General features: G+C 41.6%; 2 protein-coding genes across 3 annotated transcripts in view; one reads left to right on the plus strand and one right to left on the minus strand.

Moving 5' to 3' along the window:
• The first annotated feature begins 5,647 nt into the window (after nucleotides 1-5,647).
• Nucleotides 5,648-11,213, plus strand: Cfap126 (cilia and flagella associated protein 126). Its single transcript, XM_008847979.3, has 5 exons — nucleotides 5,648-6,862; nucleotides 9,357-9,419; nucleotides 9,617-9,697; nucleotides 10,300-10,476; nucleotides 10,801-11,213. Exons 1-5 carry the CDS (start codon nucleotides 6,836-6,838, stop codon nucleotides 10,981-10,983), a joined length of 531 nt encoding a protein of 176 aa, XP_008846201.2. The 5' UTR covers nucleotides 5,648-6,835; the 3' UTR covers nucleotides 10,984-11,213.
• A 2,385-nt stretch (nucleotides 11,214-13,598) lies between these two features.
• Sdhc (succinate dehydrogenase complex subunit C) overlaps nucleotides 13,599-14,538 on the minus strand; it is a 30,131-nt gene continuing 29,191 nt past the window's right edge. For both annotated transcript variants that reach the window (XM_008847980.3, XM_029553518.1), the window contains one exon: nucleotides 13,599-14,409. In XM_008847980.3, coding sequence (XP_008846202.1) covers nucleotides 14,305-14,409 — 105 coding nt within the window. In that variant the 3' untranslated portion in view covers nucleotides 13,599-14,304. The remainder of the gene's footprint in view (nucleotides 14,410-14,538) is intronic.

Here is a 14,538-nt window from a genome sequence, read left to right on the forward strand (position 1 = left end):
CTGTATACAAAACTGCTTCCAGTTCTTGTAAGGAAGTTTACAAAAGCTAGGAGAGGTTTGAATAGTTCAAAATTGGGCCTGTAGCTGTTAGTCCCAGAAAAAAAAAAAGCAAAAGCCAGGTCTCCAATCCAACATCTATCACCCCCTATACCAGTGAGGTGACATGCAAGGTACTTTGGAGCTACTTGGAGGAGATCTTGGAGGGTTGATAGTGTAACTAGAGATAATGGTTTAGGTGGCCAAACTGTGCAATATGGGAAATAGATGCCTAAATCTCAAATACTAATTGCTTAGTTATCATTTTTCTGGTTTTAAAATTTTGCCATTGGAAAAACAATACATTAAAAGTTCAAGTTGCATACTAGCTTTGGCAGCACATAAAGTCAGAAAGTTACAGAGATTAGCATGATTTTTGAGACAGTGTCTCACTCTGTAGCCTAGGCTGGCTTCAAACCCATGGTAATCCTCCTACCTCAGGCTCAAGTGTGCGGTCACCATATCTGGCTTGATTTTTCTTTTTAATTTTTTTTTGTCTTTTTGAGACAGGGTCTCCCTGTAGTCCCAGCTAACCTGAACTCACTATGTAGACCAGGCTGGCCTTGAACTCACAACAATCTGCCTGTCTCTGCCTCCTGAGTGCTGGGATTAAAGGTGTGCACCACCACACCCGGCTGTCTTTTTAAATTTTTATATTTTTTGTGTGTGCATGTGCACAGGTGTGTATACATATGCCTTGACATGTGTGTGTGAAAGTCAGAGGATAAATTTGGGGAGCCTTTCCTTCCACCATATGGATCCTGAGGCTCAAACTCAAATCTTCAGGCTTGACAGCAATGAGTTATCTCATCTAGTCTTTTTTTTTTTTTTAATTTTTGAGAAAAATTTTTAATTTGTAACTTGATGGCCTAGAACTCTTTCTGTTGGGACAGTAAGATAGGTCAATGAGAAAAAAGGGACTTGCTGCCAAGCCTGATGACCTGAGATCGATCTCCTGGACCCACATGGTAAAAGGAGAGAATTGACTTGCACAAATTGTCCTCTGACCTCTACATGTGCTATGATACATGAATGCCAACACAAACAAGATATAATGAAAATTTAAAATAAAAATTAAAAGTTACGAATTTATTTATTTTTTGTTTGAGACAGGCTCTCACTATGTAACCCTGGCTGGCCTGGAACTTGATATATAGACCAGGCTGGCCTCAAACTCACAGAGATCCACTTGCCTATGCAGGGATTAAAGGCATGCACCACCATGTCTGGCCTAATAGTTGTATCTATTTAAAAAAAAAAAAAAACCTCTCTATTGTAGCCCAGGCTGGTCTTGAACTCATGGCAATTTTGCTTCTGCCTCTTGAGCTCTGGGATTACAGAAGTATAATGTGTACTACCATGCCTGGTTCCAAAATACAGATATTTTTAAAAAGCGGTATGATAGACTATATTTCAGCAAAAAGTAATGCAGGGCTAAAGAGACAGTTAAGAGCACTGGCTGCTCTTGCAGAGGACCTGAGTTAGTTCCTAGGACTCACATGGTGGCTAACAAGCCATCGCATCAATAACTCCGTGTTGAAGGCATCCAATACCCTCTTCTGACCTCTGCAGGCATTGCACACATGTGGTCCACTTACATATATGCACACAAAACACATAAAATATAAACAAAAACTTTAAAAAATTTTTTAAATGGTGATGTCAAGGAATTAAAAAAATATACACACTCTTTCATGTGCATACACACAATCTTTAGAAAATTATATGAAAACTGATAACTGGTTATAGGACAGAATTATCTATTTGGTTTTTAGAGAAAAAGCCTCACTATACAGAAAAGGCCTCACTATACAGACTGGCCTTGGGATTATTCTGATTTAGCCATCCAAGTGTTCATATGACAGACCTGTACCACTATGTGCAGCTTATATCTTTGGAAATCTATACAAAAACTGCTAACTGGTTGTAAGACTTTTTTTTTGTTTTTTTTTTTGTTTTTGTTTTTGTTTTTTGAGACAGGGTCTCCTTGTAGCTTCAGCTGGCCTGGAGCTCGCTACATAGACCAGGCTGGGCTTGAACTCACAGAGATCCGCCTGCCTCTGCCTCCAGAGTGCTAAAATTAAAGGCGAGCACCACCATGCCTGGCCTGTAAGACATTTTTTTAAAGGCTAAGTAGTTTAAAGCAAAAACAGGTCTCTCTTCTCTTTTGTTGTGTTTTTATTAATTTTCATTTGTTAGTGTGTGTGTGTGTGTGTGTGTGTGTGTGTGTGTGTGTGTACATGTGCACATGCCATGGAGCTGGAGGAAACTTTGTAGAGTTGGTTCTTTCCACCTTTATGTGGTTCTGGGGATTGAACTCAGGCTGCCAGGCTTTTAAGGCAAGCACCTTTGACCCACTGACCCATCTCAATGGCCCTTTTATTTTATATATTATTTTGAGACAGAGTCTCACGTAGCCTAGGTTGGCCTCAAAGTTGTACGTATTGGAGGATGACCTTGAACTTCTGATCCTTTTGCTTCCACCCTTCTGAGTGTTGGGATTACAGGCATTCGACATCATCTGGTTTATGTGTACTAGGGATCAAACCCAAGACTTCCTGCATACTAGGCAGGCATTCTACCAACCAAGCCACATCTCTAGCCCTCCATACTTTATTGGCCAGAATTGTTTTTGCTCTATTCTCTCTTATTATATTGTCAGACTCTCTTGGTACAACCCACATTATCTCAGGACAGTGGTTCTCATTCTGGGAGCAAATCATGTTGGCTGGTTTGTGGAGAAATAAGAATCAGTTACTGCAGTGAAAAAGATGCCAAGAAAAAAAGAAAAAGAAAAAGCTGTCAAAGGAGAAAAGTAAAATTTCTCTTTCTGGTCATGCTCTACCTTTCAGAGTCCTATATCCTTTGAGGCCCAAGGCATGCTTCTTACCTTGGGAATATATTAAACACTTCTATAACTTTCTAAACACTCCCTTCTTTTTTTCTCTTTAAGCTAACCTGAATATGTACTTTTCTCTGGCTCTCTCTCTCTCTCTCTCTCTCTCTCTCTCTCTCTCTCTCCTGTCTCTGTCTCTCTCTCTTTCTCTCTCTCTCTCGTGTTTTTGTGTAATGTGTGTGTGCAGGTGCACATATACCATGGAGCATGTGGAGGTTAGAAAAACTTTCAGGAGTTGGTTCTCTCCTTTCACCTTGTTGACACACATTCTCTCTCATTTCTTCTGTGCTGCATACTCCAGGCTAGCTGGTTTACAAGATTATCAGGGCAATTCTTCTGTCTCCTACTCCCATCTCAATGGAGGAGTGCTGGGATTACAGATGCATTTGGCATTTTTTATGTGGGTTCCAGTATCAGACTCAGGTTGTCAAGCTCATTCAGCAAGTAATTTTACCCACGGAGCCATCTTGATGCATCTGAGCACTCTTAAGCCAATAACAGTTCTAAAACTGAGTACTCACTATGCATCAAGCACCTACCAAGGTATGCTATGTGTATTTAATGTTCAAAACTATTATCCCTCATTTTACACGTAAGGTCATGAGGTCCAGAAAGATGAACTTATCCAAGGTTTCACATTTCACTCAGATAATCTAATCTTTCTCCAGGAGTCTCACTGGTGGTTGCCATCACTCAGATCCAAGTTTATACACTGCCCATAGAGCCAAAGGAAAACTGCTCTTCAGTAGCAGTTAAGATCAGTCTCAGACCACATAAAATACTTCCTAATGGTCTAATTTCAGGCACAAGCAAATTTATGAATGATGACAATATCATAAGGCATGTTTTAGGGGTAGGATGTTTCTTTCAGCTTTGGAACAATTAAATCTGCTCCTTGTCACTTCAAGTAAACCAATTCATCTGAAAGCATAAAATTGCTTCTTGATTTATGTGACAATTTCTTAGTGTCTGTGAAAGTTCTAACTTCAAGATTCACACAGGCCCAACCCAGGATTGCATCTTGGATTTTAAAGAGAGGCATAACAAGAAATGGTCATCTGTCTCTCCAGAACAGGCTGGGGAATCCAGAAACAAACTCCCCAGTGTATTAGAGAATGTGATGAAAGTGGCTTTACAAAGCAATGGGGGAAAGGTTTATTCAGTAATGATGCCAAGACAACCAGTTAAACATCTTTTTTCTTTCCTTTTAAAGACTCATGAATGGGTTCAAAGCAAAAGCAGGAAAGCTATCATTTATGGTCTCTCCCCATATTAGCCTGGCCTTAGTTCATTAAAATAAATTTTAGGTCTGGGAATATAGCCTTGCTACTATGCATGGAGCCTTGTGTTCAATCCCTAGTACTGAAGTCAATCATAAGTAAACAAATACATTTCAGCAGAAACAAGAATTTAACTGTAAAAACTGGAACCATGGGTTAATTGCCTTCTAAATATTGAAATTTCCACAAAAAAATCTATTCAGCTACACAGTGAGTCCTGGCCTATATGAGAACCTATCTTAAAAACAAACAAACAAACAAAAAGACTGGGGGTATAGATTGCTTGCTTAACATGAACAAACTCCTGAGTTTGAGTCTCAGCACCACATAAACCAAGTGTGGTGAGTTCAAAGCCAGCCTGGGATACATGAAACCCTGTCTCATACTAGCCGAAGACAGAAATTCCTAGAGAAATGATGCTTGAAAAACTGTCACTTTGCTTTCAATGGACAATGGATATTCTAGAATAAAGACAGTCCTTAATCCTTAAATAACTCCTGTCTCTTCCATCACTCTAATGAGTAATGACAACCACAGGGATGGAACACATGAGTCTTCTTTCCTACATCACATCATCCAGCTGTTAAATGTCAGAGCCTATGAAACAAGAGCTATTTTTATCTCCATCTAGAAGGGTTGAGAGTGTCCTTATGTATGTTGGATGAAATGAGGATTTGAGGAAAGAACTAACAGTTACTCCTTTTGGAGATAGGGTCTTAAGTAGCCCCAGCTAGCTCCATATTTGTGGTAATCCTCTTGCTGGAGTATCCCAAGTGCAAGGATTACAGGCGTGAGTTACCACACCAAGCTTTTATTTTCAAACCAGCATTCATTAATTATATAATGGGTTTCATTATGACATTTTCATACATGTATATCACGTATTTTGATCATATTCACCCCCATTATCCTCCTCCCACTCCTACTGAACCCCCTCTTCTTCCCAAAAAGTCCTCTACTACTTTAATGTAGTATGCACTTGTATTGTGTGTGTCTGACCTACTGAGCTTAATTAAGGTTGCTTGCATAAGCATGGGTGGGAGGTTATTTACTGGACACTGGGCAACTTACCAGTGGCTGGCTACACCACTGAAGAAAATGTCTCTCCCCAGGAATCACTAACTGCCAATAGCTTCTCAGGGAGGGGTGTGGCCTTGAGAGCCCCTCCCACTAGCAACTATTAACTGCCTATATAGCCCCAGGACGGGGCTGGGGCTTCATGAGTCCCTCCCGTTTGTTTTTTTTTTTTTTTTTTTTTTGAGACAGAGTCTTACTCTGTAGCCCAGGCTGACCTCTAACTTGAGATCCTCCTGCCTCTGCTTCCTGAGTGCTGGGATCACAGGCATGCACCACCATACCTGGCTCTGAAGTATCTGTTTCATTTTAAATTAAAATTTTTAAATTTAATTTCATGTATGAGTATTTTACCTGCATGTAAGTTCACCAGTGTGCAGTGCCTACAGAGGCCAAAAGAGGGTATTTGGTTTCCTGGAACCGGCATTTCAGAAGGTTGTTAGCCACCAAATGGGTGTTGGGAACCAAACCTGGATCCTCTGCAAGAGCAACAAGTGCTTTTAACTGCTGGGCCGTCTCTTCAGCCCCCCTACTTATGTATTTCATGAACAACTTATTTCTTAGCACTTTTTAATCTTTATAACTGACAAGCCCTCACTTGTTTGTCTAACCCAGTAGATGGGTATAACATCAGTTTACATGAGTCTCAGAAGGGTTTATTCGTCCTACTGATAAGAAGTTTGTGTTCTGGCATCACCACTTAACCCTTTAAACCTAGTGCTTTCAATTTGGACTTTCATCATCCCCCGCCCCCCTGAAATACCACTCCCCCTCCTGATTCACTTTATCTTAGCCAACATTAAAAACCTATGTTCTTGGGTTCTGTGATTCTAGAGTGATGGAAGAGACAGGTGTTAAGGACCAAGGACAAGACATATTTTTCCTTGTGGTAACAAACTTGGGTTGCTTGCTCTTTTAGACACTGTACTTTTGTCATTCTGAGAAAATTAAGCAGTAGGTCCTATGAATAGTACCCATTATGCTTTAATAATATCTAGATATTTTAAAAAGCAGGCTATTCCTACAACAAGTGAAGAGGCTTTTTGGGGCGGGGGTTGGTTTTTTTGAGACAGGGTCTCCCTGTAGCCCCAAATGTCCTGGAACTCACTGTGTAGACCAGGTTGGCCTTGAACTCACAGAGATGAAGAGTTCTTTAATGAAGGAAGCCAGTGGTCTAATGTCACACAGCTCCTATGTTCCCATGTTGAATAAGGACTCTGACCCCAGGTTCTAGTTCTACAGTCTGGATTTCTCCACAAACACAGCTCTTGGGGTTCCATAATTTGTTAAAATGATTGAAGACAACCTGAAAGTTAAGTGAGGTTAGTTTACATTGGGGGAAAAGGGAGGGTTGCTTCTCAGCTAATTTTTTTGTTTACTCAGTCCTTCACACTCTAAAATGAAAATGAACCTAAGTTTCAGAGAGAAAGGAAAGAGGCAGCATGAGCCACAGAAATAATAAGATAGCCAACTCCTGCCCATAGGGAGGTATTTCCAGAAGGCTGGCCTTCTGTAGTTGCCTGGCAACAAGTGTAAACAGCACAGGATCATGGCCACTAACTACAGTGCCAACCAGGTAAGTTCTCTTTTCCACATCCTTAACATTTGATTTTTTTTACCTTTAAGTGTCTATCTTTAAACTGACCCCCTCCCATAGGATTCTGATCTTTGAACAGATGCTAAATATAGGTTGAGATGGTGTTTCACCTCAAGGTTGGGAAAGGCCCAGGAACAAGCAAAAGGGGTCTCCTGAGTTAAAATTATAGGGTTAACCAGAAGACAGTTTTGTTGTTGTTTGTTGTTTTTTCTTTACAGGCCAGAGTAAATATTTTAGGCTTTGTAAATCAAATAACAAAGTCATAGACACTGCATAGATACTTACATTAAATTATCCATAAAAAATTTGGTAAAATTTAGCCAGCAGAGGCCAGAAGAGGGTGTTGGATCCCCTGGAGCTGGAGTTCCAGGCAGGCAGCTCACAGCTGACAAATTCAAGTCCTCTGCAAAAACATCAAGTGCTCTTAACTGCTGAGCTACCTCTCCACCCCCAAAGTTTTGGAAATCTTTTGGAGAAAATATTTCGCTCAGTTGAGATTCAAAGTTTGGTGTTCTTTCTTCTTTTTTGCCAAGGTTTTGCTATGTAGCCCTCCTAGACTGGCCATTTAAACTAACAATCCTCCTACTTCACCCTGCCAAGTGCTGTGATTATAGGTACGAGCCATCCTGGCCAGCTACTTTCTGTCAAAGCAATACAAATGTTTGTCTATAAAAGCCATTCATGTTCCACACACCTTTAATCCCAGCACTCAGGAAGCAGAGGCACATGAAGAGTTCCAAGCCAGCCAGGGCTACATAGTGAGACCCTGTCTCAAAAAACAAAAGAACTGAAAACAATTCTTGCCACGAAGAGGCTGGAGGATTGCCAGGAGTTCAAGGCCAGTGAAACCATGCCTCAAAAAATAAAAATAAAAACCATTCTTAGCTCTTTTGCTAACCAAAAGCAGGCATAAATATTGATGTGGTCACCAACTGTTGGTCTGAGTAACACTTCCTATAATGTGAGTCACAAATGTAATTTTAATTAATAGCTATGTAAAAATTAAAAATAAAATTAAAATTTGGTAATGTTCAATAGAACCCAATAAATCCAAAGTATTGATAATATTTTTATTTGCTTTTTGGTTTTTGAGACAAGTTCTCCCTATAACCTCAGCTGCCTGATACTTGCTCTGTAGACCAGACTAACTTCAATCTCAGAGATTTACCACCTGTCTTTGTCTCCCAAGTGCTGAGGATAAAGTGTGCACCACCACATCCTACTTAATATTTTATGTTTTTTTGTTTTGTCTTTTTGAGACAGGGGCTCCCTGTAGCCCCAGCTGGCCTGCAACTCACTACATAGACCAGGCTAAACTTAACTCCCAGAAATCCGCCTGCCTCTGCCTCCCCAGTGCTAAGATTAAAGGCATGTGCCACCATGCCTGCCATAATCAATATTTTAAAAATTATAGTGATATATTTTAAATTCTAGCTCTTCAAAAATCCTTTTTTTTCCCCTGAGTGCTGAGGATTAAACTTAGAACTCTGTACATACTAGACAAGCACTCTACAACTGAGCTATATCCCCAGCCCTCCAGTGTTTTATACTTAGAAAGCTCTGGACTAGTTATTTTTTAAGGGTTTAAACATGTGCTCAGTGGCTACACATTGGACAGCACATATCCTGATCAAACAGATTAAAATCTTTTTCTAAAAAGATTTACCATCTTACATTATGAATGTTGTGTGCATGTGTGTGTGTGCATGAGTACAGGTGCCTGCAGAGGTCAGCTGTGTCAGATCCCCTTGGAGCTGGAGATATAGGCAGTTGTGAGCCGCCTGATGTGGATGCTGGGAACAAGTTTGCTCTTAACCACTAACCATCTCTAGTCCCCAGATTATAATCTTGCACTTGTCTAACCTGCACAAGATCCTGGGCTCAATCCCCAGCACTGCATGTCCTTTGTCCTTTTTATTTCTAATTTCTTCTCTTTCTGTATTAATTCTCTAATCTTTTTGTGTTAATGTGGGTTATGACATTATGGGTCTTGTCATGTCATCTTCATACACTTTGTTCTCAATCGTTCCCCTCTCCCTTTACCCCCCAGTTTATTCCTTTCTTCCCCCACTTAGTACCCCCTTTTGTTTTCCTTTTTTTTTTTTTTTTTTTTTTTTTTTTTTTTTTTTTTCAAACTGGATTTTGGTGCCAATCTGAGGAACAGAAAAATGGGAAAGTGAGTTTTCCGATCTCCAGCAACCAGAAACCACATCTGAGCTTTGCTGGTCCTCTCCTGGGGTTTCTCTGTGAGCACGCACTTTCATGTACTTTCCTTTTACATGTACTCCATTACCACATTTTTCATCTCCCTTGAAGTATTTTCATGCATATATATATATATATATCCTTGTTACAGGGAGTTGGAGCCCACATAGTTGTTGAGGCCTTTGGCTTTCAACTCTAGAGAACTGTCATCATTTCCTAGGCTTGAGAGCTCAGAGCCTCACAGGGATTCTCATCTTTGTTTCCACAGTATGAAAAATCTTTCTCACCCAAGTACCTGCAGAACTGGTCTCCTGCCAAGCCAACGAAAGAGGTATTCTGTACTCAGTGCCCCTCCAAGGCCAATTTATAGTGATTGACATCATGTTCTCTTAGTCACTTAACTCCTTTTCGCTTTCTGAAAGTCTACATTCTCCACTTCCTGTGCCTTTTATCTAAGCCCTCAGATACTTTTTGTTGTCCTTCTTCCCTTTTCACTTTGAGCACTTCTCTCTCCTACCTCCACCACAGAGAATCTCTTCCCAAGAAGGTTATACTCAGATTATCGCCAACGATCGAGGTCATCTGTTGCCCTCAGTGCCCCGTTCCAAGGTGAGATCCCCATCTCCATATCAAAAAGGTAAGAAGTGAAGTGTAAAAGCTGTGAGCTTGCAGTCACTATATAGAAAACTAAAGTTCAGTCTATAAGGTGAGTACCCCAACCTACCAGCCAGTTTATCCAAAAGGGCAAAGCTTCTTAGCATACAAGTCCTTAAACTGATGTCTGTGTAAACCATATTTTCAGATGATGACACTTATGCATGGGGATTCCTTTATCTCTTAAGAATGCAGAATTTGCCATGTGTGGTGGTGCACGCCTTTAGTTCCAGCACTCAGGAGGCAGAGGCAGGTGGATCTCTGTGAGTTCAAGGCCAGCCTGGTCTACATAGTGAGTTCCAGGACAGCTGGAGCTACAGGGAGACCCTGTCTCAAAAAGACCAAAAGAAAAAAAAAAAAAGAATGCAGAATTTGAGTTGGTGGAGGAGAGGTGATGATGATAGGGTAACTGACTGGGAAAAGGGAAGAGGAGGGAGAGTGAACTTTCAGGTGTCATTACTTAAGCATTCCCAAAGGTGAAGAATGGAAATGAGACCAACAACCTGCCAACCAGTTACCAGCAGGGGACACTGTTGAGGAACCCCTTTTCCTTTTAGGCAAGTCCTTGGGGTTCCTTCATGGGCACTTGGCAAATGCCCCTGAAGGTACCACCTGCTCGAGTGACCTTGACCTCCCGTACAACTGCTGCTGCCGCCTCCCTCACCAAATGGATACAGAAAAATCCTGATCTACTCAAGGCCTCTAATGGGCTGCGTCCTGAAATTTTAGGCAAGGTATCTTTCTTTCCATTTTATTTCTAGATTCAAAAATGTTTGTTACACTAATCACTATTCCAGCCAAGGGAATCTCTAACCAATCCAGTCTTATCCTGTCTAGCTCCTAATCATTAAGGCTTGAAGGAATAAACTGAGACATTTGATTCCCCACTCAATCCCAGTAGATGATACTCTCAAGGGGAGGTTAAATTTAACTATTCTTATTTGAACCCTGACCTTCCCATGGCATGGGACAAAAGGGAGTTATAATTCCAAGGTTGATTAGGAATAATCTAGACCTAACTTGAAATATGATCATCTTTTCTACTCTAACCCTGACAGCCTCACGATCCAGACAATCAGCAGAAACAAAAGAAATGTATCACAAAGACTGTACAACAAGCACCAAATCCAACCATAATCCCAAGCTCCCCAGATATCGACGGTGACACCCCCAATGAACCCCAAAGCTCACACCCCTCTGCAGGTCGCTCCAGGTCCCCTAACCCCAGTCAACTCTCCTAAGACCCAATCTGAAAGCCAGTGTGTATGCTAGAACACTGAGCAAGTCCTACTGTAGCTGAAATACAGAAATGCAAAGCTGGAATTTCTTAGAGGAAAGGGGGCCATGCTACGATCTGTCTTAGGGATTAAGTGAAATAAAAACAAAACCCCCAGATCAGAAATATGGAACAGAGAAATTATGAGACCGAAGAGACAAATTTGGGCAAATAAATAGTTTTTTAAATCTTTTACCAATCTGGATTTTCTCCTCCTGTTATGACTGTCTTTTGTAATCCATAATTAGGAGGGGTGGGAGAAAAAGTAGGGAAAAGAACATTACAGCAATTTGGGTGCAGGAAGTTTTAACAAGGACTGTTATACTTCAGAAATGGCCAAGAGAAAATTGGTCTGCATCACATCGCAAGGGCAAAACCTAAAGAACCAGTGCTGGATAACTTAGTTGTCAACTTGACACACCTGGGTAGAGGCAGCCTCAATTGGGGAATTGCCTCCATTGGGCTAGCCTGTAGCCATGTCTGTGGGCTATATTCTTGATTTTTTTTTTTTTTTGAGTGATGTGGGAGGACCCAGCCCATTGTGGGCAGTACCACCCCCGGGCAGGTTGTTCTGTATTGTATAAAAAAGCAGGCTGAGCACAGGCCAGGGTTGCAGGCCTGTACACAGCATTCCTCCATGGCCTGTGCTTCAGCTCCTTCCTCCAGGCTCCTGGCCTGAGTTCCTACATTGGGCTATCTGATGAATTGTGACCAGAGAGATGGAAGCAGAATCAACCCTTTCCTTCCCAAGTTGGTACTGGTCAATATTATGTCACAGCAATGGAGAAACAAACTAGAACAGAACTGATTCTTGTGCAACTGACTTCAAATCACAAGTACAACTGTTTACAGAGTATGTAAAAAAAATATTACAGCCAGGCATGGTGGTACATGCCTTTAATCTCATCACTCAGGAGGCAGAAGCAGGCAGATCTCTGTGGGTCCAAGGCCAGCCTTGTCTACATAGTGAGTTCCAGGCCAGCTGGCACTACAGGGAGACCCTGTCTCAAAAGACCCCCTCCTCCCCCCAAAATTATTACATATATTTTCTGTATGCATGTTATGGCATGGTATGTATGCAGAGGTCAGAGGACAACTTGAAGTCAAGCTCTCTCCTTCCACCATGTAATTTGCTGAGGCCGTCTCAAAAACAAAGGGGCTAGGGCTATGGCCCAGGAGTAGAGTGCTTGCCTAGCATGAATGAGGCCCTAGGTTCAATCCCTAGCACTACAGTAGACTTGTCAGGGCCAGCCTGGAATACATAGTGAATTGTAGGCCAGTCAAGGCTATATTGTGAGACCCTTTCTCAAAAAATCTCTACGGACTACTGAAGCAGCAGGTCCCATTGTCTGAACTCACTTTGTCTTCCTAGCCAACTGACACCAGCTAGTCATTATTACTCCTCTTCAATCCACTCCTTTAACTAGTTGATCAACAACTCAATGGCAAGATGGATGTCTTAGAGTACTGTTTTTCTTGGTGTTGGAGATGGAACTATAGGCCTTGTGCATACTAGGCAAGGGCTTTATCATTAAGCCAAATCTCCAGTTTTTACTCTAGAGTTTGCAAAGCCTATCAAAACAGCACTCCTAGCTAGAGTAGTTTAGTGGTAAAGTGCTTGTTAACAGGTACAAGACCCTGGGTTTGACTTCTAACACCACGAACATACATAGAACTGCTGCCAATGATTTAGGAACCCAACTGCCTGACCCAACAGGGATAAAAGTACCAAGTTTTCCATCATAATTCTTTTGCTAGAAATTCTAACAATCCTCCCCATACCCCTACTCCACACCTTAAGAAATTCTCAGCATTTCTTCCTAACTTTGTATCTTAGGTCATTATCCCTTAGTTATCACTTCCACTGGTACACTGCATCTTTCAGTGGATAATTTGCTGAACTGTGCCATGAAGTATATACCCAGTTTTCAAAGGGATGGGATGTGTACCTGTAATAACCCAAAAGCTCTCAACATGCTTAACCACTTTTTTCTTTTCTGAGGCTTTTTTGTGGCACCAAAATCCTTGGACTGCTTATATGTGATTCTCTCAAAATTTTTTCAGTGGTCAGTTATAAGGCAATCTGTTTCCCTCTTGGGACAGGTCATACTGGAGGGTCTAAATACCCAAGACCCAAAGGGAATGGGAGTGTGATGGTTTGAATGAAAATGTCCCCCATAGGCTCCAAGTATTTGGACATTTTGTCCCCAGATGATGGCACTGTTTTGGGAGGTTTTAGAAGGTGTGGCTATCTGGGAGGAAACACGTCACTGGGGTGGGTTTAGAAAGTTCTTAAGCCTTGCCAGATTTCCAGTCGCTCTCTTGCTTCCTGTGCCTGTGTGATGATGTGAGAGCTTAGCTTCTGCTGTTCCTGCTCCAGCCACCTCCAGCCACCATGCCTCCCTGCCATGATGGACTGTAATTCCCCTGGAGCCGTAAGCTCAAATAAACTCTTCCTTCTATAAATTGCTTGGGTCAGTGTTTCTATCACAGCAATAGAAAAGTGACTAATACAGGGAGGAAACTGAATCCTTCCCACTAACCCTCTCTTGATTTCTCTAGATTTCGAAGAGTCAAAGATAAAATTAGCAATATTTTAATTGTTTCAAAAAAGATGGTACATGAATTTAGAACAGAAAACACGACATTAAGTTTGCTTTCTAGAATTGAAAAACAAAAGGAACAGAAACTTTAATTTTTTGGATCTTCCTTGTCTATCAAAAGCTGTATCTCATCTTCCCAAAGCATCAGCTTCTACGATCCAACTTGCTCTCTTTATCTCCCTCTAGCTGGGTAGGACAATTCCCCTCCACCTCCACTTTTCTTCTTCACTGTGTCACAGTCATACTGTGTGGGTGCTAAAGGCCCTAAGCTCTCACCAATGAACAGAAATGTCCTTTAAGCTAGCAACCCACAGCCAGTGGCACCCAGGGCAGCCACAGAACTGGCATTGTTTTCACTGTCACAGCGAGAAGGAGCCAAAAGCTGACCCTCAGCACAAGTTGAAGTCCAATATGGAGAGGGAGTAAGAGCCGCTAGGCCTGAGTAGGCTGCAGGCTGTGGGCAGGAAAAGATTTGCAGCCACTCCAGCCTAAGAGATAAGAAAACTGGAACTTCTACTAGTTCTATAGTTCTACAAGCTACTCTACAAAGCTCCAAAGGGATCTGCAAGCACAAGAGCACCTAAACCAATCAAGAGAACTCTGTTGGTTGGAGATAAAGAGTGATGAATAGGAATATAAATCAATGTAATAATGTACAAGACGATGCCCAGAACTTCAGCTCTTCACATGGCTGCCAGCACTACAGAGGACAACACACTAAGAACCAAGACAGCCACTCCCGACTGGTAGACTTGGGGAATTGCCAGGCCTTTGCCTAGGTCCCACATCTGTAGAAAAAAAGGGAAAAAAAGTTATTTTTGTTTCCAGTAATTAGAACTCTGGTCACTCTCACAGCTTCTTTCTCAGAGAGAAATATTCTACTACTGAATAGGTACCTCCTCTCTGTGGGATTCTAG

This window comes from Nannospalax galili, unplaced genomic scaffold (assembly GCF_000622305.1).
Source record: "Nannospalax galili isolate Female #2095 unplaced genomic scaffold, S.galili_v1.0 scaffold484, whole genome shotgun sequence".
Taxonomy (NCBI): Eukaryota; Metazoa; Chordata; class Mammalia; order Rodentia; family Spalacidae; genus Nannospalax; species Nannospalax galili.